Here is a 23,394-nt window from a genome sequence, read left to right on the forward strand (position 1 = left end):
CACCCCACTCTGCGAGGCCCCAAATCATGTCTTTCGGAGGGAGGTTTTTTCAACATAAGTTCTGTGAGGCTGGTGCTGTATCTATTAGCTGTCAACTCCCTAAAGCCTAGTCTAGTGCTTAGCACACAGTAGGTGCTTAACAAATATGAGCTAGTGGAGTGAATTTGATTTTGAATAATTCTCTCTTTAGAAGGTCCCATATGGCATATTGCTTCGATTGAAACCATCCAACCAGGAGGGGCTGAAATATAGTAAGATAAAAATAGGAGCTCTGCTAAAAATACAGCTACCATTCAACCCATTAATCCCATTAAAGGGTATATACCCAAAGCAAGATAAATCACTATATCATAAAGATACATGCATCTGTACGTTCACTGCAGCACTATTCACAATAGCAAAGACATGGAATCAACCTAAATGCCCATCAATGGTAGACTGGATACAGAAAATGTGATATATATATATATATATATATATATATATATATATATACACACCACAGAATATGATGCAGTCATAAAAATGAGTGAGATCACGTCCTCTGCAGAAACATGGAAGGAACCAGAAGCCATTATCCTTAGCAAACTAATACAGGTACAGAAAACCAAATACCGCACGTTCTCATTTATAAGTGGGAGCTAAATCATGAGAACTCATAAACACAAAGAGGGGAACAAGAGACACTGGTGCTTACTTGAAGGTGGAGGATGAGAGGAGGGGAAGGATCAGAAACAGTAACCATTGTACTAGTAGCTGGGTGAGGAAACAATCTGCACAACAAACCCCAGTGACACAGGTTTACCTACATAACAAGCCTGCACACATACCCTTGAACCTAAAATAAACGTTGTTTTTATTTCTTTTTTTTAAGTAGGAGCTCTGGAGTTGGAAAAAGACATGTTAAAATCCTCATTCTAGGGGGAGCTACTCTACCTCTCTCTAAATCCACTCTTCTCATCTGAAACTGGAGGCAGAACTACTGGCCCCATGGGGTGGTTGTGAGGGTGGAAGAGAACGTACATGAAACTGTGCAAAAACTGGGCGGAGAGCTAGGCCTTCATAGATGCTGGCTATTGCTACGCTACTATTTCTATGACTATGATTATTATGTCATTCCCATTTACTGGCAGCTCTGAGTTTCAGGGCATTTTCACCAGGTCGTCTCCTCCGACTCTCTGGGCACTGGGCATGGTCTGAGGCCAATTGCTGTCAAGGAGCCCAGAGCTTTGGCCCAGATCTGCCTGGGCCCTGCTCCCTGCCTGGCTGGATCCAGGGCTGTGTACTGGCCTTGGCTCTGTTGCTATGCTGGGAAATGTGCTGGGCACCATTCCTACCTCTGCCTGCGTGAAGGCCCCTTGGTGAAGTTCCTGGGCTCCCAGGCACCATCCAACACTGGGGCTGTCACCCAAGCACCCTCAGAGCCTGCCCCACTCTGCCTTTCCATCAAGATATACTTCTAGCCTCCAAGCAGTAATGTGAGGGAAAGTAGGGGAAGAGAGGAATGTCCCTGCTTTGCAGATAAGGAGACAGTGTTAGTGAGAATGGTGCCTTGGCTGAGACCTTAGTTGAGGATTAATTACAGAGGCCAGAATCCAACTAAGGTCTTCTGGCTGCTAATTGACCATGAAGTTCTAGTGTGTGTTCAGGAAACAGAAGCTGCCATTTAGTGGTATCCTTATGGAACCATGAGGCCCCCATAGTGGATATAGACTAAGTTGTGGGGATAGTTATTAGGTACCACAAGTAGTTAGAAAGAGTGAATAAGATCTAGTATTTGAGAGCACACCAGGGTGACTACAGTCAATAATAATTTTGCTTGTGAGACAGAGTCTTGCTGTGTCGCCCAGGCTGGAGCACAGTGGCCCAATCTCGGCTCACTGCAACCTCTGCCTGCCGGGTTCAAGTGATTCTCATGCCTCTGCCTCCCAGGTAGCAGGGAATACAGGTGTGCCACCACGCCTGGCTAATTTTTCTATTTTTAGTAGAGACAGGGTTTTGCCATGTTGCCCAGGCTGGTCTCAAACTCCTGGCCTCAAGGGATCTGCCCACCTTGGCCTCCCAAAGTGCTGGAATTATAGGTGTAAGCCACAGTGCCCAGCCAATAATTTAACTGTACATTTAGAAATAACTAAAAAAGGCCTGGTGTGGTGGCTCACACCTGTAATTTCAGCACTTTGCGAGGTTGCGGTGGGCAGAGCACCTGAGGTCAGGAGTTCGAGACCAACCTGGCCAACATGATGAAACCCCGTTTCTACTAAAAATACAAAAATTAGCCAGGTGTGGTGGTGTGCGTCTGTAATCCCAGCTACTCAGGAGGCTGAGGTATGAGAATCGCTTGAACCGGGAGGTGGAGGTTGCAGTGAGCCGAGATCGCGCCACTGCACTCCAGCTAGGGTGACAGGATGAGACTCTGTCTCAAAAAAAGTAAAAATAAAAAATAAGAGTACAATTGTGCTGTTCATAACACAAAGGATAAAAGCTCGAGGTGATGGATACCCCATTTTCCATGAGGTGATTATTAAGCATTGCATGCCTGTATTAAAATATCCCACATATCCCATAAATACATTTGCCTACTATGTTCCCATATGCATACACACAAAAACCACAAGCAAAAAATAGTGCCTACTGGCTGGGCGCAGTGGCTCACGCCTGTAATTCCAGCACTTTGGGAGGCTGAGGCGGGCGGATCACAAGGTCAGAAGATCGAGACCATCCTGGCTAACACAGTGAAACCCTGTCTCTACTAAAAATACAAAAAAAACAGCTGGGCGTGGTGGTGGGCACCTGTAGTCCCAGCTACTCGGGAGGCTGCGGCATGAACCTGGAAGGCGGAGCTTGCAGTGAGCCAAGATCGCACCACTGCACTCCAACCTGGACGACAGAGCGAGACTCCATCTCAAAATAAAATAAAATAAAATAAATAGTGCCTACTTCATGGGCTCTTGTGAGAATTAAATAAAATAATGTCAGTAAAAATATTTAGCACAGAGAGAAAAAAAGGATAAGCTGTATGCTGTTTACCAAATGGTTCTAGCTCTCTGTCTCTGACCACATGGTAGGAAGACATTTACTGGCCCCTCCTTCATGTGAGGAATGCCTCCATGCCTTGCTTTGGCCAATGAAGATGTCTGTAAAAGTTACTTGTATTACTTATGGGTAAAGGTGCCTTAAGGGCCAGTACATAACTCACCACATTCTGTATCCTACTGAGGAACCAAATGTTGATACGGAGCTCCCTCGACCTGGGCATCTACCACAATCAGAGTTCCCCTGGGTACCCAGATAGCAGGAGTGAGAAATGCACCTTTGTTGTACCACATCTCTTCAATCTTGGGGATGTCTGTCACTGTGGCATAACCTAGGCTATCCTGACTGATACACTGTGAATGCTGATAACGTTCAAGTTCCATTTACTTTTAGAGCATGTACTCTCTGTTGGTGTTATTCCAGGTACAGTAGGCACAGAGGTGAGTCAGACACAATCCTTGCCCTCAAGGGGCTTGCAGTCTCAACACTGATTTGAAAGGAAGCTGACCACACTGAGCTTGATGGAAGGGCAGGCCAGGCTGTAAGGGGCACCTTGGGAAGGGTGGCGATCCCTAGAGGAGTCACCCTGGTGTTTGCAGAATCACCCCAAAAGGGAGAGGAAGCTGTGAAGACAGCTAATTCTACAGGCAGTTTTTCCTGGGGAGGGGGAAGGAAGGACAAGTTTTTTTTTTTTTTTGGAGATGGAGTCTTGCTCTGTCGCCCGGGCTGGAGTGCAGTGGCCGGATCTCAGCTTACTGCAAGCTCCGCCTCCCGGGTTTACGTCATTTTCCTGCCTCAGCCTCCCAAGTAGCTGGGACTACAGGCGCCCGCCAACTCGCCCAGCTAGTTTTTTTTTTGTATTTTTTTTTTTAGTAGAGACGGGGTTTCACCGTGTTCGCCAGGATGGTCTCGATCTCCTGACCTCGTCATCCGCCCGTCTCAGCCTCCCAAAGTGCTGGGATTACAGGCTTGAGCCACCGCACCCGGCCCAGGAAGGACAAGTTTTGTTAGGGGCAGTGGAGACAGGAGGCTGGTGGAAGAATTATGTGCTCTGGGTGACTCTAGGATTTATTGCTCCATTTCCTTACTAGCTCTCAGGGGACTCCAGAAAACAATTAGTGGATTCAAATGTAATTCCTCTTTTACATCCCTTAACTCAGATAATGACAGTTATCCTGTAATTAGGAGAGGGTCTTCTCAGTGTGCAGATTAATTGGGTGTTAAACAGCAGGGGCTGCCTGAAATCAGGCAGTGGAGCTGGGAGGAATTAGATGTGAAACAGCAGCCCTGGGCAAAGGGTGAAGAATTCATTGACTATCTTGATCATCTGGAGATGTGAAGATGCCCCATTGGTAATACAAGGCAAGGACTGGGGAGGGGAATGGTTGAGGAAGAGGGTAGGAAGTGCTGTGGCCATGGGAAGGAGTGGAAACTGGAGGCCTTGACCCTGTGGGAGGCCAATTTTTCCTCAACTAGGTCCAGGGTCCATGCCATCCATGGGGGAGGGATTGCTATAATATGACGTGCCTACTCCCATTTATTAACAGTTTCTAGGAAATTATCAATGCTCAGCAAGTACTTCTGGGTTCTTATTTTAGGCCAGCATTTATATGCATTATTGCCTATAACATAATCCTCCTAAAAACCTGTTGTAGATACTATTATTGGCTATGTCTCACATAAGTGGAGTTCAGAGAGGTTACATGACTGGGTGCGTGGTGGGTTTGGAATTCAAACCAGAGGCCCTGCTTCCAGAGCTCAAACACTTGTAGCAACTAAGCTGGTAGCTTCTCAGTGGGGAGGAGCCCTGCGGCCTGTCATCTACGATGGCAGAGGCCTGTACCTTGCCATGTCCTGTAAGTGCCTGGTGCTGTAAGTGCTGGGCCAGGCCCTGAGTGTGCCTGTATTTTTGTGATCACAAGTATGTCACTATGTCCCTGTTTTGATTTGTTCTGCTTTGTGCTTTGTGGGGTGGGTTAAAGCAGTCTGGCAAGAAGGGCTCTGCTCTGGTCCCCACCAGCTTCCTTGGCCTCAGGTCCCCTAAGCGGGGAGGTCACACTCGAGTGCTCAGCTCTCGGGATCAGCACCTTTCTGTTCCCCTCTGCAGTGGGTGATCTTTTGTTTTCAACTCCCCATTTCTATGAACCATCAGGCGTTCCCTTACACTCTGGAAAGAAAAAGGAAAACTGGGGATATAAATGGCTTCGAGATCTAGCATCAGAGAGATCTTCCTTCCACCTGGAAATGCTGTGATGCTGTGAAGGCCGGCATGGGCAGTGGGGCTTTTAAACTGGAGTGGGGCCTGTGCACCCACCTGCATGGGAGGGGTTACCTTCTGTCCCACAGAGAGAGCCGGCTACAAGTCTATGAATGTGCGCACATCTGCTGCTCACATTTGGAATAAGCCATGGCCAACTAAGGGACAGACCCCTCTCAGTGTGGCTTTTGCTCTGTCACCCAGGCTGGAGTGCAGTGGCACGATCATGACTCACTGCATCTTCAACCTGCTGGGCTCAAGTGATCCTCCTGCCTCAGCCTCCCAAGTTAGGACTACATGCATGTGCCACCACGCCTGCCTAATTTTTTGAAGAGGCAAATTATGTTGCCCAAGCTGGTCTTGAACTCCTGGACTCAAGCAATCTTCCCACCTCAGTCTCCCAAAGTATTGAGATTACAGGCATGAGCCATTAGACCTGGCCTCAGTGTGTTCTTAACCAAGGTCAAGGCAGAGGATGACCAGTGTCCTTTCTCACCTCCTGTCTAGATGATGAATGAGACAGGGATGGGATGTTATGAAATAAGGGGGGAAACTATCAGGCTGAATAATAATACTGTGGGGGCCGGGCGTGGTGGCTCATGCCTGTAATCCCAGTGCTGTGGGAAGCTGAGGCAGGAGGATCACTTGAGACCAGGAGTTTGAGACCAGCCTGGGCAACACAGGGAGACCCTGTCTTTAAAAAAATAAAGACTGTGGCCAGGCGCAGTGGCTCATGCCTGTAATCCCAGCACTTTGGGAGGCTGAGACGGGCAGATCACGAGGTCAGGAGATGGAGACCATCCTTGCTAACACAGTGAAACCCTGTCTCTACTAAAAATATATTAAAAAATTAGCTGAGTGTGGTGGCAGGCACCAGTAGTCCCAGCTACTTGGGAGGCTGAGGCAGGAGAATGGTGTGAACCCAGGAGGCGGAGCTTGCAGTGAGCCGAGATCGTGCCACTGCACTCCAGCCTGGGCGACGCAGTGAGACTGCGTCTCTAAACAAACAAACAAAAAGACTGTGTTTAGAGTTTTCTGTGCCCAAGTTCTTCCTTCTGAAGGTGACAACAGGGGGGAAAATGCCAGCTGCACTTTTGTCCACTGGGTTCATCTTGGAGTCAGATTCCTATCAAATTCTTGTCATTTGGAAAGCTTCAGACGCTACTTTCTTCTACTTCTTTTAAAACATAGAGGTTTTCTTTTTTTCTCTCTCTCTTTCTTTTCTTTTTTCATTTTTGCTGACTACCTACTCATCTGTCAATACAGAAGTTTTCCAGGCCGGGCGTGGTGGCTCACGCCTATAAAGCCAGCACTTTGGGAGGCCGAGGCAGGTGGATCACTCGAGGTCAGGAGTTTGGGACCAGCCTGACCAACATGGTGAAACCTCATGTCTACTAAAAATACAAAAAATTAGCTGGGCGTGGTGGCAGGTGCCTGTAGTCCCAGCTACTTGGGAGGCTGAGGCAGAATTGCTTGAACCTGGGAGGCAGAGGTTGCAGTGAGCTGAGATCGTGCCATTGCACTCCAGCCTAGGCAACAAGAGCGAAACTCCATCTCAAAAAAAAAAAAAAGTTTTCTAAATAAAATGCTGAAGACCTGTGGTGCCCATGTTAAAAGGACTCCCTTCCACCTTCAAATGTTTGTCCTCATCTGTGCCAAGCACTGGGGACACACACGGCTGAGCAGGGCATGCGCTGTCCCGGACATGCAGAATCGATTCCTTCACTTGGCTCATGGGTCATGTGTCCATCAAGCACCTCGTATGTGCCAGGCACTGTGATAGGCTAAGGATACAGTGACAATATATATATATATATATTCGGGAATATATTTGGGAAAAGAATTGCCCGCGTGGTGCTGATATGCACTTCTAGGTGACAATTACCGGTGGACTGGAAAGACAGATGAGCAAGCAGGGAGGAATAACAGGGAGACAGGCCAGTGCTGAGAAAGATGTTCAGGGAAGAATGGAGTGTAGCTTGGAGAGACAGTCTAGCATAGGGTGAAGACTGCACAATCTCCAACCAGACTGCCTGCTCTGCCACCTCCCAGCCGTGTGATTCAGACAAATCCCTACGCTCTGCATTTCTCTTTCCTCCTCTGTAAAATGGATGTGATAATAGTACCTACCTCACAGAGCTGTTTGAAGGATTCCATGAAATAATACATATGATGAGCTTAGAACTGTGTCTGGTGCATGAAAACACTGTATTCCGTAAGTGTGTGCTGCTGCGGTTACCGCTACTGCTACTACTACTACTATTATCATTATTATTGGAGGGAAAGCTTCCAGACACAGTGAGACCTGAGAAATGAGTAGGAATTATCTAGAAAAGGAGATAAAGAGGATGGACCAAGAGGGAACATTGTCTGGAAATAGAGCTTGGTCTGCTGGAGCCCGGCGTGTGAGGTGGAGAGAGGCAGGGGAAGGTGTTGAAGGCAGATCATGAGTGGGGCCCTGTGACTCATGCTGGAACATCTGCACTGATCTAGAGAATGGCAGGGGCGTTAGAGGCCCTTGGGATCTGCCGAGTTGCTGCCGTGTGAGTGTGTGCAGATGCGTGTATCAATGTGTGCAGGTGTGTGTGTGTGTGTGTGTGTGTGTGTGTGTGAACTGTAGGGTACCCAGCACCAGCGCCCCCAGGTCCTCCTTGGCAAGATCCACTCCATTATTCATTCACTCCACAGTTTAAAGACCTCAATCTTTCCCCAGCGTTGAATCAGTTGTTTCCAACTCCTTAGCCTGGCATAGTGCCAGGCTCCCACCCTCACCTGTTAGCATTTCCTACCACCCCAGGTGGGGGGCCTCTTACGTGGGCTGCAGAGACACCAGATGCCACCATTTCTAGACATCCCTGAGAGCCCCACCTTTGGCCGTGTTGGCCGACCCTCTGGGATGCCCTACCCTAGTCCAGCTGCCCTCTGCCAAATACAGCATAGGGCTCCAGGGCCAGACTCACTGGGCCTGAATCCTGGCACTTAGGATTCTCATGGTTTCACCTCTCAGCCTCAGTTTTCTCATCTGAAGCAGGGAGACTGGCGGAACCTCCCTCTTGGGGCTGCGGTGAGGAAGGAATGTGATCTGAACACAGCCTGCCTTTGACCTGGTGGGTCTACACTAGCTCATGGGCACAGCAGCACATGCCTTATTCCCTCACCCAAAGTCCAGCTCCTCCATCTTCCTGACCACTCACAGTGCACTGGACACTGTGGTGGGCACTGGGGGTGGGGGCGGCAGGGCTCAAGGCAGACCCTGCCTACCTGGAGTTCATGTCTAATGTGGGGCTAGAGAGCGGAAACAAAATGACAAGCTCTGACATCTGTACAACACTCACCATGGTTCCCTGTGCATGGTAGGTCCTCAGGTTGGAATTCAGAAGACATTTACTGACTGTACCCAAATTGGGGCCAGGGAACTTCCACATTATGTCACCCCCCCATGATCCTTTGAGATAAGTGCACAAAGCTCATATCCTTTGAGGAAACGGAGGCCCAGAGAGGTTAAGTGACTAGCCCAAGGTCTGACAGCTACTCAGTGGCAAAGCTAGGAGCCAAATCTAGGTCTGCCTAATACCAAAACCCCAAATCTCACCCATGGGCCATGAGGATCCAGGGGTGGGAGCAGCAAGCAGGAAAGATGCCGGAAGGAAGCTGCTTTGGGAACCATCCCCCAAAAGGCTGTAGTGCAGGAACTTCCCAGTGTCACACTAACCAGCCCTGTCACCCAAGAGGCCACCTGCCTTCCTCTTCCCTCTTTCCAGTTTCCAGCCTCACATTCTGGGGACAGCTGATAGTCGACCTCACTTCCGGTTACCACAGCCAAATGGTTAATGGTAATTAATTCAATTTGTTTGGCAGGGGAATTAAAGGCTTGGCTGTACTAACGATCTTAAGTTAACATAGCATTTATGCTAACTGGAGGCAGAGACATGCCTTCTCCCCTAAACGAAGAATCAGTTCTATTAATACGACTATATCTCTCTAGGTAATGAGCCCTGTAGATAGATGGTTTGCTGCCAGAGAGGGAAAGATGACAAAGAAAGAAGCAAAATGATGACAGCAGAGAGGATGGCAACTTTTCAAAGGCTTCCCCGGGAGAAGCAGATTTGGAGAGCAGGGAGGAGTCTGCATTGGCCGACAACCAGCACCGATGACCAGATACATGAGTGAGATCAACTTGGACCTTCTGGGTGTTCCAGCTCTGACTACAACTGTATGACTAAGCCCAGGCAGGAAAGGGAAACGGTCTTGTCAACTCATAGAATTGTGAGAAATGATCAGTTATTGCTGCTTTTGGCCACCGTGTTTGGAGAGACTGTTTTGCAGCAACAAATAACAATCATGGTGGAAGGCAAAGGAGAAGCAAAGGCATGTATTACACGGCAGCAACCAAGAGAATGCGTGCAGGGGAACTGCCCTTTATAAAACCATCAAATCTCGTGAGACTTATTCACTATCACAGAAATAGCCGGGGAAAACCTGCCCTCATGATTCAATTACCTCCCACTACGTCCCTCCCACAACATGCGGGGATTATGGGAGCTACAATTCAAGATGAGATTTGGGTGAGGACACAGCCAAATCATATTAAGTTCCAACACTTCTCTCCCATCCACCCTCCACTCCTAGGTTCAGCAATTTCTTTCTGAGTTCCTTCTCTTGGCTTCAGAGTCCTGCCACTGCTACATTCCACTGAGAGAAGGTGAGCTCATGTCCCAGGAGCAGTGAACCACTCCAGGTGCCCCAGGCTCGGCAACTCACTTTCCCAGCCAGCCCCTCCTACAGGCAGTCCCTGCTGGCAGATCTGTCCAAAACCAGCATTCTGCCCTGGAGACCTCACCTACCCAAGGCCAGGAGCAGGGGCCCTCAAGCTTTTTACTGCCTTGCACAGAAAGGATGACACTGGAAGCATGACACACTCCCAAAGGTGTCTGTGTGTGGTTGAATGGTGAATTCCCAGAAGATATGTCCACCTAGAACCTGTGAATATGACCTTATCTGATAAAACGGTCTTTGCAGATATAATTAAGTAAATGATCTTGAGAGGGGATCACCCTGGATGAGAGTGGGCCCTAAATCCAATGACTGTCTGTCCTTATGAGAGAAGAGAAGACAACAGGCAGAGACTGGAATGACGTGTCTACAAGTCAAGGAATGCTAAGGACTGCTGGCAGCCACAAGAAGCTGGAAGAGACAGGAAAAATCCTCCCCTAGAGCCTTCAGAGGGAACGTGGGCCTACCGACACCTTGATTTTGAACTTCTTGTCACCTTCATTCCCACTTGAGAAAGTGCATCAGGATGCAAAAGCCAGTGTCATTATTACAGGATGGTCCATCTTGCATCTACTCTAATGTATGTACAAAAAATAATTTTCCAAAGTTTGATGATTTTTCTTGATTTTAAACTATTTTAACTTTTAACTATTATTTCTAAGAACTGGGAACACATTTTGCAAGGCTCATGGCCCCTGGCCCAGAACCTCTGTCCCGGGGAACAAGCTTGTGAAGGGGTTTCCGTCTGTGTCAATAATCCATGCTCACCTTTCTCCTGAGCCATCTCCTGCAGACAGAAGTAGATGACTCTGGCTCCCAGGCTGAAGCCAATCAAGGTGACAGGTCGCCGGCCCTGAAGGGAAAAAGGACACAGGTGTCTGGAGGGAATGCAGCCAGTTCTAGTAAAACATCAGGCCTGAGGAGGGCAGCCTTTGCACATTCCTTACTACCTGAGTCTCATCTAATGAATCATGCATGTGCTGTTGCGGTCCCTGAGCTCTGATGTCTTAATCAGCAGAGTCAGGACCCTCATTTATGCAAGAGTGCACCTGCTGCTGAAATTAGCTTCCTCCAAGGCCAACAGGCAGTCCCCGGCTGGGTTAATTCCCTTTCATCTCAAACCATTACCCAGCCACCATCTCATCTTCCCCAGGAGATGGGGCTAGTCAATTACAAGAGCAACTTCCCTTGGACTGATCTGCCTTCTGGCAAATGGCTATAGTGCTGCGGGACCCCTTCTGGAGCTGGGGAGATTAGACAGAAGGCACCCCCGGGTGTGAGGGGTAAAAAGGCAAGAGTGACAAGGGAGGGACAACTGTTCTGTTTCTAGATAGGAAGGTGGGGCACAAAATATTGGCTCTAAGTGATAAGATAAGGTAGTAAGTCAGATGGAAAGAGGAATTTTCTGACTCAAGGACTTCTAGTAAAGGCAACTCATTATCTGAAGACTCTAAAGAAAATGAAAGTTATCTGGGGGTGTCTGGGTACAAGCTTACACGGAAGGAGACGAGGGGAGTGGATGAACTCTGGATGCCCAGCCTGGTTTTATCAGTCTATTCCTTTTCCTTGGTTTTGAGCCAATACACGTATTCTACACCCCTACACCACTCCACTTACCACAGTAGAAAATCCTTTGTTAAACAGTATTCAAATCCTGCAGGCTGCTGCCCAATATCATTCTCCCCTTTGTCCTTTACTCCTGAGTTTGACTGGGCATGCGGCCACCCAGCCAAAGATGAAGTCTCCCTGACTCCTCCGTAGCTGGGGGTGGCCACAGGGCTGAGACTTAGCCAAGTGACTGAAGGCAAACAAAAGCTGTGACTTCTAGGCATACTCCTCATCCCTACTTCCCTACCTCCCACTGTCTGAAACACACACGTAATGCGGGAAGATCTGTCTTGGACAAGAGAGAAGCCCGGCCAGGCATGGTGGCTCACGCCTGTAATCCCAGCACTTTGGGAGGCCAAGGCGGGCGGATCACTTGAGGTCAGGTGTTTGAGACCAGCCTGGCCAACATGGTGAAACCCCATCTCTACTAAAAACATACAAAAATTAGCCAGGTGTGGTGGCAGGCACCTGTAGTCCCAGCTACTCGGGAGGCTGAGACAGGAGAATCAGTGAACCTGGGAGGCGGAAGTTGCAGTGAGCTGAGATCATGCTACCGTACTACAGCCTGTGTGACAGAGTGAGACTCCGTCAAAAAAAAAAAAAAGAGAGAGAGAAAAGCCCAGTGCTCAGGATGAGAGGCCAGGAGAGTGAAGGAGGCTGGACTTCCAATATTACGAAGCTGCCCATGTGGGAGACAGAATAATGCCTTGCCATGGATGTCTTCATCCTAATCCCTGGAACCTGTGAATGCTGCCTTGTACAGCAAAGGGCCTTTGTTATTTATTTATTATTTATTTTATTTTAATTAATTATTTTTTTTGAGATGCAGTCTTGCTCTGTTGCCTAGGCTGAATGAAATGCAGTGGTGTGATCTCAGCTCACTGAAACCTCCACCTCCCGGGCTCAAGCGATCCTCCTGCCTCAGCCTCCTGAGTAGCTGGCACTACAGGTACGTGACATCATACTCAGTTAATTTTTTTTTTTTTTTTTGTATTGTTAGTAGAGACAGGGTTTCACCATGTTGGCCAAGCTGGTCTCCAACTCCTGACCTCAAGTAATCCACCCGCCTCAGACTCCCAAAGTGCTGGGATTATTAGGCGTGAGCCACTGCACCTGGCCTATTTATTTATTTTTGAGACAGAGTCTCACTCTGTCGCCCAGGCTGGAGTGCAGTGGCACGATCTGGGATCACTGCAATCTCTGCCTCCCAGGTTCAAGTGATTCTCATGCCTCAGCCACCTGAGTAGATGGGATTACAGGTGCACACCACCTCGCCCAGCTGATTTTTGTATTTTTAGTAGAGACAGGGTTTCACTATGTTGGCCAGACTGGTCTTGAACTCCTGACCTCAGGTGATCTGCCCACCTTGGCCTTCCAAAGTGCTGGGATTACAGGCATGAGCCACTTGTGCCCGGCTGGCCCTTTGTTATTTATTTATTTGAGACAAGGTCTCACTCTGTCATTCAGGCCGGAGTACAGTGATGCAATCACAGCTTACTGCAGCTTCCACCTCCTGGGCTCCAGTGATCCTCCCACCTTAGCCTCCTAAACAGCTGGGACTACAGGCATAAGCCACCACATCCAGCTAATTTTTGTATTTTTTGTGGAGACAGGGTTTACCGTGTTGCCCAGGCTGGTTTCTTGGGCTAAAGCAATCTGCCTGCCTTGGCCTCCCAAAGTGCTAGGATTATAGGCATGAACCACCTCGCCCATGAGGCCAACAAAGGATTTTTGCAGATGTGATTAAGTTTAAGATCTTCAGATGGGGAGATGATTCTGGATTATCTGGGAGGAGCCAAGGTCATCACAAGCGTCCCTACAAGAGGGAGGCAGGAGGCATCAGTTAGACAGAAGGTGATGTGATGATGGAAGCTGAGGAATAGAAAGATTTCAAGGTGTTACACTGCTGGCTTTGATGGTGAAGGAATGGGGCCTTTGAAAGCTGGCAAAGGCAAGGAAAGGGGATCCTCCCTAAGGCATGCATTTTTGCCTTTTGACCTCCAGAGCTGTAAAATAGTAAATCTGTTTTCAGCTGGTAAATTTGTGGTAATTTGTTACAGTGGCAGTAGGAAATGAACACATCAGCTTGCCCCAGATGCTGACACCCAGACTGTTACTTGGGAGAGAACAAACTTCTATCTTGTCTGAGCCAATGCCACTTTGGCCTTTGCCTTAGAGTCAAGCCTGCCAAAGGACTTTTCTGTTTCTTTTGACAAAGACACAGGGATTGAAGGGGGTGGCCAGTTTCTCAAGCAGTTTACCTGCATGGCAGGAACTGCTAGTTGTCGTCCCTCAGCATCCATCCCTCCCTTTTTTTCCATAGTAATTGAATTTCAGCTGGGTTAATCGTCACTTAGAATAAGTACTGTATTTCCCAGCTTCTGTGGCAGCTAGGAATGGTCATGTGACTAGGCTCTGGCCAGCAAGACACCAACTGAAATGTTGTAAGGCTTTGCTGGTTCTTCTTCAGTTCTTCCTTTCTCCTGCTCCCTGGAGCTCAGATGATGCCATCTTGGATACAAGGTCAAGATCACAGAGCAACAAGGTAGCAGGAACCTGGGCCTCTGCACCACAGCAGGCTGTTAGGCAACCTTGCTAGGCTTCTCCAGGAAAATAAGCTTCTACCTTGTTTAAGTCATTGTTATTTTGGGTTTTCTCCCACTTCCAGCCAAAACAAATCCTGAAAAGGCAGTCATTTCTGGTACTATTTCTCAAGCTTTTGTCTCCATTCACTCGAGTTTATTTTGAAGGGGATAGTTTTATTCTGTTGGTAAGGACATCTTTACTAGATTCAAATTTAAACAGTATTATGATGATGTCTCTTCCTAACCATTTTACACGGTATTTAGACCACCGAAGATGACATCACAAAGTAGCTTTACACTTCTGGGAAGGACCACCAGGCTACCAGCATGTGGGAATTCCACTGGTGGCCAGCTGAGGCACCTGGTCTTATTCACTTTACTGGCTTCACTGCAAACTGAGTCAGAGGTTTCCACTGAAATATCGCCCCAATGAGCCCAACGATTATCCTCAACGCTTGAATGAAGAGCTGCCACCCAGGAGCCACTTTTGCTTCTGCCAGAGTCCCCCAGACTTGTTCCTACCTGCAGATGCCCTTGTTATTCAGTCCTCACCTAAATACCTGCTAGAGCTGCAGAGTCTATAATTCTTACTGTTCATCCAAGGACACATTCATTACTTGAACCGGAGGGGCAGCAAGGACTCTTCATCCCCCCAAAACCATTGGGTTACCTCCAAGTAGCCTTGCCCCTCCTCCAAGTAGCCTTGCCTCTAAGGCTGATGTCTGTGAACAAGTCAGTCCCTGACTTCCCCTCTTGCCCCATGCCACGCCCACACAGCCATTCCCAGGTACCTGCTGCCGGGAAAGCAGGATGTGGGCCAGGTGCTTGCCAACCTCTGCTGATCGATGGAGACACACCCCCCAGGGGTTGTCGATGACATTGGCGACACTGAGGAGTGAGGCTGGCCAGGTCAGGGCAGCCACAATGCCTGGGGAAGTGAGATAGTGATGAAGGGAATGGCCCCCATCCTAGGGTCCTACTAGGGAAGTGACTGGCTAACAGATGCTGGAACAAATGCATGCAGTCTCTAACTTGGACCTGCAAGCTTGCCAAGTATTGTCGAACTGCTAAAGAGCAAAGCAATCTGAAACTCATGAATTTCTGATATATGGACTCAATCCCTTCTGCTCAAGCCCTTGTCACGTGTGAGAGGGCCCCAATTCGTCTCCACACCTTGTACCCTCCCACTTTGCCTCATAACTCTGCAGTGGGGCCCCCTGCCCTGCCCATCCCTTCTAGACTCAGTCATATTACTTGCTTTTTTTGCCAAAGACATTAGTAGATATGACGCTTGAAATGGACTTGTGCATCAGGGCTAGCCTCTTGTGCTTCCGTCGTTGACATGGGCTTGCCTGCTCATCCCAGCAGGAGGATGAGAGACAAATGGAGCAGAGCCGAGACGCCTCAGACAAGGCCAGCACTGATTGGTGGATGGTCAGCTGATCCATAGGCCCAGCTAAGATCCGCCAACTCCAGCCTCCTGAACTTTACAGTAAACATCCCACAGAGTTTTGCGGTGGCTTGTCGCACAGCAATAGCTGACAGACAGATCATGCGACTGACTGTTTACCTGTCTTCTCTCCATAGGGATCATAAACTTCTCCCAGACAGGAATGCGGCCTTAACCTCTCTGTGTTCCTAGAGTCCAGCACGGTGCATGCCCTGGGGGCTTTGGGCATGTAAAACTATGGTACCACTGTGGGATGAAGGCAGTGGGCATGCTGTTGTTGTGGGGCAGGTGGGGGGCCTTACCAGACAATACTGTGTACTTTAGAGCCTCCTGGGCCACCATGTTGGCGAGACCACTGAGGATGGTCTCCAGGGCGTTGCCGAGCTCCATCAGGTACTTGGCTTCCCAGGCCAGACAGTACTGCTCACGGCTGTGGGCCAGGGCGGCCCACGGGGCACTGAAGGTGCCTGGGGAGATCACAGGTAGGTGAAGTCTCTCGTCTGTGGCAGAGGATGCCCCACCCCATCACCCCAGACAGGCAGCACCAGGACCACTCACCCTTGTTGGAAGACAAGAGGTCCACCCCCTGCCAATGAGTGGCAGCTGTCAGCAGAGCTAACAGAGCTCTGTGCAGCCCCGTGAGTCAGCAGGCTGGGCTCGAATCCCAGCTCCTGCATTCACTAGAAGTCAGGTGACCCTGGGCACATCACTATCTCACCTGGAGCCTCGCTTTGCTTCTATGTGAAGTGGGAAGATGGTTTATCTCCCTTCATAGGGTAGGTATAAGAATGAAGGGTGTTTGAACTATGATATATGTAAAGGATTATTTTCTCTCATGCTGAAATAATTCTGGCATTAAGCTGCTCAGGACATACAACGAGAGCACACAACGGGACAAGCAGTGTAGCGCTGTGAGTCTGCGGCATCTTGATTTGACAAACATGGCCTGGGTGGTAGCTAGAAATGTGGGGAAGAGGTGTTTGAGCCCGGCTCTGTTATCATCTTCCTGGGTCATCCAATTTTCCTGAGCCTCAGTTTTCTCACTGAGAAAATATAAATATCAAATGACCCATGGAAGGAGGATGAGATGACACCACTGTAGCGGCCAATGCCAAGTTGGAAAGTATAACCACGACACCACCCTCATCCCCTCCTTCCTCGCCCACCTGGCTGCCTTCAGGATAGGAGCACAGAGGGGCCCCTAATCTGGCCCCCATGCATTTCTGCTTGTGGCCCAAGTGGTTTTTCTTTTCTTTTTTTGAGACAGAGTTTTGCTTTGTTTCCCAGTCTGGAGTGCACTGGCACCATCTTGGCTCACTGCAACCTCCGCCTCCTGGGTTCAAGTGATTCTCCTACCTCAGCCTCCTGAGTAGCTGGGATTATAGGCACCCACCACCACACCCAGCTAATTTTTGTGTATTGTTAGTAGAGACGGGGTTTCATATTGGCCAGGCTGGTCTCGAACTCCTGACCTCAAGTGATCCACCCGCCTCAGCCTCCCAAAGTGCTGGAATTATAGGCGTGAACCACTGCGCCCAGCGCAAGTGACTTTTTCAAAACACAGATCTTCTCCCACTCCTGCCTAAAATCCTTCATGAGCTCCCAGGTCGTACATCAGTTCCCCTAGATTACTACCACTTGTCCTTGAGATTCCGGTCCAATCGTCTCTTCCATGGGGAAGCCTTCCCGGATCCTCTGACAAATCAAATGCACCCTCCACTTTTCCCCATAAGTTCTTATCACAGTCTGTAATTATTCACTATTTTCGCATCCTGTTTGACGTGTGCCTCTCCTACAGTCTGTTTTATCAAACACTATATTCCCAAAGCCTGGTGATGTGACACACAGTAAGCGCTCATTAAACACCATGTGGGAATGGAGGGGTGGAGACAGCTTCCTGGGGTGGCCTGCAGGTTCTGAGCATCAACCTCAGGCCTCTACCTGCCTGCCCCAAAGCTCATCCTTACCTGCAGGGTGCCACGTCTGCACAAGGACAACCCTACAGCTGCTCCCCTCCCTCTGTGGGGACCCTGTCTCAGCTCAGCAACAACTTGGGGATCAATTGCCTCTCATTATGGATAAGGTGATAGTCAGCCCCGAGAGAGGAGACGGGCCCAGGACAGCGAGGAGCACGGGCTTGATGTCAGCCTGGGTTCGGAACCCAGCTCGACGGCTTCCACTGGTGTGACTCACAGCAAGGCACAGTGTCCTTCTGACCCTTGGTTTCCACATTTGTAAGGATGGAATAATAACATCTGACTCACGGGTGTGGTGGGGATCACATGAGATGCTGCATAAAAGGCGTTGTATACTTTGGGAGGCCGAGGTGGGTAGATCACGAGATCAAGAGATTGAGACCATCCTGGCCAACATGGTGAAACCTCATCCCTACTAAAATAAAAAACTAGCTGGGCATGGTGGCATGTGCCTGTAATTCCAGCTACTCAGGAGGCTGAGGCAGGAGAATCGCTGCAATCCGGGAGGCGGAGGTTGCAGTGAGCCGACATTGGGCAACTGCACTCCAGCCTGGTGATAAAGCAAGACTCCGTCACAAAAAAAAAAAAAAAAAAAAAAAAAAAAATAAATAAATAAAACAAAAAATAAAATAAAAAAAAAAAGGCGTTGTATAAACTGTAAAGTGCTCTACTGCATTGTGCTGTCCCATGGCCAAGAATATGGGCTGTGGAGCCAGAGAGAATGGGGGTGAATCCTGCCCCTGCCCCTGACTAGCTGGGTGACCCTGGGCACCCCTTATGAGTCTCAGTTTCCTCATCTGGAAAATGGGAGGGCGAATTATGGCCACTTCCCTGGACTGAAGTGAGGAGCTAAATGAGCCAGTGCATATGAAGGGCTTGGTCGTTGGCTACAAAGTTTTTATCTTTATTGTACATAATCAAGATTAATAAAGGGGTGGGCCAAAGAAAGTCTGGTTATTCCTATCACATGGAAAAAGCAACCTTGTGATGATAAGGCTTCTTTTCCTGGCTCTCGAGGAGGTAGGAACACATATTTTTTCCTTCTGAAACTTTCTCTAGCTTGATTATATTTCTTTTACCCAGTCCTTTCCCTGGGTGCCCCACCATACTAGACTGCTGGAGCTCAATGAAGACCTTCCTCATTCACAAATGAACTTGACCTTTAACCTGGGGCAAACTGAACAAATGGCGGCAAAATGAAGAAAGGAGTTTGCTTTCCATGCCGGCCAGACTTGCAAATTCCTTTACCTGGGCTCTTGTTCTTGCTCCCTCCTGTAGCATGGTAAAATGAAAACAAATGAAAAGAAACCCTGGGCATTGGATCAGGAGACCTAGCTTTGAATTCTGCATCTGCTACTCTCCTGCCAGGGTTCCTCTTCCACCTCTGATCTTCCAAGGTGAGGATCAGAACAGCCTCACCTTGGAGGGTGGAAGTGAGGTTTCTAGGAGGTAACCACACCAAGTTCCTACTGTGCTGGTAAAATGCCAGACTCAGGGTAGGTGTGAAGGAGGCGCTCACTGAATGCTAGTGACCTCTGTGCATGGGTGAGGCCTGTCGGTCACACACCAGTAAGACCCTGGCGCCTGGTGACACCTCTAAACGTTTTTCGCTGGCTTTCTTCTAGGTGGTTTGGCAGATCTGCGACTTCTGTCCTCAGGTCAGAGACTTGGGAACCCAGGAGACTCTTGGGGGGCATGCCTGAGTGGCCAGGTTGGGACGTTTAGGATTCCTGCGCCCACCCTGCTCTTTCTCTAAGGGATGCAGTGTTTGTTGTTTGTTGAGCCTCTTGCTGGGCACTTGCAGGGGTCAGCCAAGCAACAAGTGGACCATGGTGTGAGTCCTCAATGCCACCCTGGCTAGAATCCCCCAAAATATGCATATCCAAATTAGAACAGCAAAGGGAACTAAGGTTTGCGTCATGCCAACTAGAAACCACGTGATGTTCATGCATTTCCTCACTTAATCTTTGCAGCATCCTGAGAAGGTGGCAATAATTCGTTCCACTTTACAAATGAAGTAGCAGAGATACAGAGAAGGTACATAACCTGCTGAGGTCATGTAGCCAACACATACTGATCTCTCACTCACGTGCTTAAAGTCCTTTGCTATCTTCCACTTGCTCTGAGGACAAATTCAAACTTCTTGCCACAGCTCACACGCTCCTGCGTGGTCTGGCTCCACCCACATTCCTGCCTTCTGGCTCCCTGCTGCAGCCATCCTGTGCTCTTTTGGTTCTTTCAAGCCACTGGGCCTTTGCACCTGCTGTCCTTTTGCTTGGAATACAGTTTCTGCTCCTGGTTTATTGGGCTAACTCCCAGCTAGCCCTTAGCCTAAATGTCACTTCCTTCAGAACCTTCCCCAGAAACACCCTGTGCTTCCCCTATTGTGCCATCCATAAAGCTCCCATTTAGTTACTTGGTCTGTCTTCTATCTTGGGCTGTATGTTCTGTGGGAGTAGAGGCCATGGCTGTGCTGCTCACCACTGAATTCCTAAGACCTGGTTCAGTATATGCACCATGGTAAGTACAGTACTTTATAATTCTACATGGACAGTAGGTGGATGGGTGGGATGGAGAATAGATGTGGGCAGGATGCCGGTGGGTGAGGACAGACAGCGTGGGTGCTGGATGGGGGATAGGTAGAAGGGTGGTGGATAAGGATGGTGGGCGATGGTGGGTGATGGACAGGACGGGGGATGGATGGGGATAGGTAGAAGTGGATGGATGAAATGGCAGGGTGGGCAGATGGTGGGTGGATGGAAGACAGAGTGGGTGGCTGGATGGGGGATAGGTAGAAGGGTGGATGGATGAATGGCGACCTAATGGATGGGTGGGCGCTGGATAGATAGGTGGAAAGTGTGATGATGATGTCGATGGGTCGGAGGACAGGTTAGTGGTGTGGACCAGGAATAGGGTGAGAGTAGATGGATGATGGATAGATAAGGTGGCTAAATGGTGGGTGAGCATAAATAGTGGGTGGGTGGATGGATGGATGGATGGGTGAATGGACAGGTGGGTGGGTGGTTGAGTAGGTGGATAGATGGATGGAGAGATGATGGGCAGGTAGATAGATGTGAGATGAAGTTACCTCACCTCTCTGAGCCTCAGTTTCTTCCTCTGCAAAATGGGGCTCCCCATACCTGCTCCCTAGCCCAGGTAAAAACCTAGCCCAGGGTCTGGCCCAGGCCAGCCACTGCCCACCCCCCTCCACTTCTGGTCCTCCTGGTCCTCACGGTATTTGCCGGATGCGAGCCACCCAGTGATGGCGATGGTGATGTGCAGCTGCCTGCCTTCCGTCAGAGGCAGAAACGTGAACTCTTCAATGGCTCCCACTCGCTTCTTCATCTTGTATCCTAAAGACCCAGATCCGAGAAAGAGAATGGAGGTGACTGGGGCCCCAGGGAACATCAGGGTGGCTGTATGTGTTCACACATGCACACAGTGAGGGCCGTCTGTGTGCCCTGCCCCTGGAAAAACATCCAACATTGTGTTTGAACTCATTAAGGTAGGTGCCATTATTGTCCCTGATTATAGACGAAAGCAAGAAGCTGCTGCTGAGGCTGGCCAGCCCCAAGTGGAAGAGCTGGTTTGGACCTCAGAGCCCAGGCTCTTACCCATTGCTCTGCCCTGGTTCTGTTTCTTTTCTCCTGCCCACACACTGCAGGGGTAGAACACACCCCACTTAGTAACGGCGAATCAAATGGACCAAGAGTCTCAGCAGGGGAGCAAACTCCTCTTGGGGAGTTGAGCAGGAATGTCTGTGCATGACGGGGTTGAGGGAGTGGGAGGCGCGCTGCTGCTGACAGGTATCATTTGGAAAAACTCCCCCAGGTGATGCTGCTCGGGGAAGGGCAGCCATGTTCTCTCCAAACACGAGGAAGCCCAAGCATAGAAACTTCTGAATGGTGGAAGCAGGTTCAGTTGTGGCCTTTCTCAGGAAGTACACACAGTTGCATGGGAAAAAAGCCAGCTTCTCAAACTCGGCCCTGACCCTGACCCACGCGAGCTCTGGGAAGGCTGGGACCCAGAGTGAGAAAAGCCACGTCTCCTCTGTCTCCCAGGGAGCCACTACTGGTGAGAATCCAGGCATGTTCTTTTAGGAACTGGGCCACCCTGGCTGAAAATTCCTCTGAACCTATCATTCCTTTTGAACCTTACCTGTCAGGCCAGCTCCAGCTGCACCGAACAGCGAGGTCATGATGGCTATGCCGGCTGCTGAGCCCAGAGCCGCTGCTCCCGCACTGCCAATAATCGTCGCTGCTCCAGCGGCAACAAGGGGTGCAGCGAGACCTCCGGTCACACCTGTGGGAAAAGCAGCAGTTTCAAGTGGGAGTAAAAATGTGGTGGCCGGGCGCGGTGGCTCACACCTGTAATCCCAGCACTTGGGATGCCGAGGCAGGCAGATCACGAGGTCAGGAGATCAAGATCATCCTGGCTAACATGGTGAAACCTCGTTTCTACTAAAATACAAAAAATTAGGCCGGTGTGATGGCAGGCACCTGTAGTCCCAGCAACTTGGGACTGAGGCAGAGGAACTGCTTGAACCCGGGAGGCGGAGGTTGCAGTGAGCCAAGATTGCACCACTACACTCCAGACTAGTGACAGAGCGAGACTCCGTCTCAAAAAAATAAAAGGCTTGAAAAGTAGTCCTATATACTATGAAGAATATGTATCCTATTTATAATATTAAAACCTTAATGATTAAAAGACTTGGCAAAAGATTCTGAATTTCAATCAAAAGCTGGGAGAGATTTCTGCCACAATTCAAATATACAACTATGAATAAATGCAAGGAACCAAAGAAAAAAAAAGTTAAGAAAGAATATACACCATTCCCACCACCACAGCCAGAAAGTCAGATTGATAACGAACTGGCTAGTGGTGAAAACTTTTCGAAGGTGAATCAGAAGCAGTGGCAGAAAATGGAAGCAATAAAGGCTAAACAAGCGGAAGCCCTCGGTAAAGAGACGAGCAAAGAAGCAAAACTTTAATTCCATCTACAGAAAACCCGATGTGAAACCTAAGAAAGCTTCTACTGAAACTAAAATTCATGTGGCCAGCATCAAACAAAAAGTTAAGTAAGCAAAGAATAAGCAAGTTGGAGCTCTTACAGCTGAAGAAATTAGGCTTAAGATGGAAGCAGATGGAAAGAAAAACAAAGTAACATAAAAGAAAAAAAAAAGTAATATACCAAAACCCCTTGACTAGATCTTAGGAAGCTATCTCCTTTTTGTAAAGGATTTTGAGATACCGGGGCATTAGTTGCCTTATTTGTGAGAAATAATATTCTGATCACTTTTTTTTCCTGAGTTTTTGTTGTTGTGGTTCGTAGAACAATGTTCTTTATAAGTAAGAATTATCGTTAAAAAACAAAACTTTGAACTACTTATCATGAACGTCTGCAAAAATCATCATCAATATATTTGCACATCTAATCTGGCAATATATAAAAAAGATAACATTATCCAATTGGAGTCTATCCCAAGAATGCTAGGCTGGTTTAATGTCTGAAAATTAATTTAAATTCATACCATTATTAATAGGAGAGGAAAAATCCATATCTTAACAGATGCAGAAAAGGGAGTTGACAAAATTCAATAAGCATTTATAATTAAAAAAAAAAAACTCATCAAAATAAAAAGTTAGTAAAATGTGGTGGCCGGGCGCGGTGGCTCACACCTGTAATCCCAGCACTTGGGATGCCGAGGCAGG

The 23,394-nt window shown here is 48.7% G+C and overlaps 1 protein-coding gene across 4 annotated transcripts in view; it reads right to left on the minus strand.

The window, feature by feature from the left end:
- Positions 1-23,394, minus strand: part of TMCO4 (transmembrane and coiled-coil domains 4) — a 136,713-nt gene that overhangs the window by 49,019 nt on the left and 64,300 nt on the right. For all 4 annotated transcript variants that reach the window (XM_017852129.1, XM_017852127.1, XM_017852128.1 and 1 more), the window contains 5 exons: positions 21,841-21,984; positions 20,916-21,035; positions 16,009-16,173; positions 15,048-15,184; positions 10,832-10,916 (listed from right to left, as the gene is read on the minus strand). In XM_017852129.1, the coding sequence (XP_017707618.1) occupies positions 10,832-10,916; positions 15,048-15,184; positions 16,009-16,173; positions 20,916-21,035; positions 21,841-21,984 (651 nt within the window). The remainder of the gene's footprint in view (positions 1-10,831; positions 10,917-15,047; positions 15,185-16,008; positions 16,174-20,915; positions 21,036-21,840; positions 21,985-23,394) is intronic.

Source organism: Rhinopithecus bieti, unplaced genomic scaffold (genome assembly GCF_001698545.2).
Source record: "Rhinopithecus bieti isolate Rb0 unplaced genomic scaffold, ASM169854v2 scaffold_33652, whole genome shotgun sequence".
In the NCBI taxonomy this organism is placed as follows: domain Eukaryota; kingdom Metazoa; phylum Chordata; class Mammalia; order Primates; family Cercopithecidae; genus Rhinopithecus; species Rhinopithecus bieti.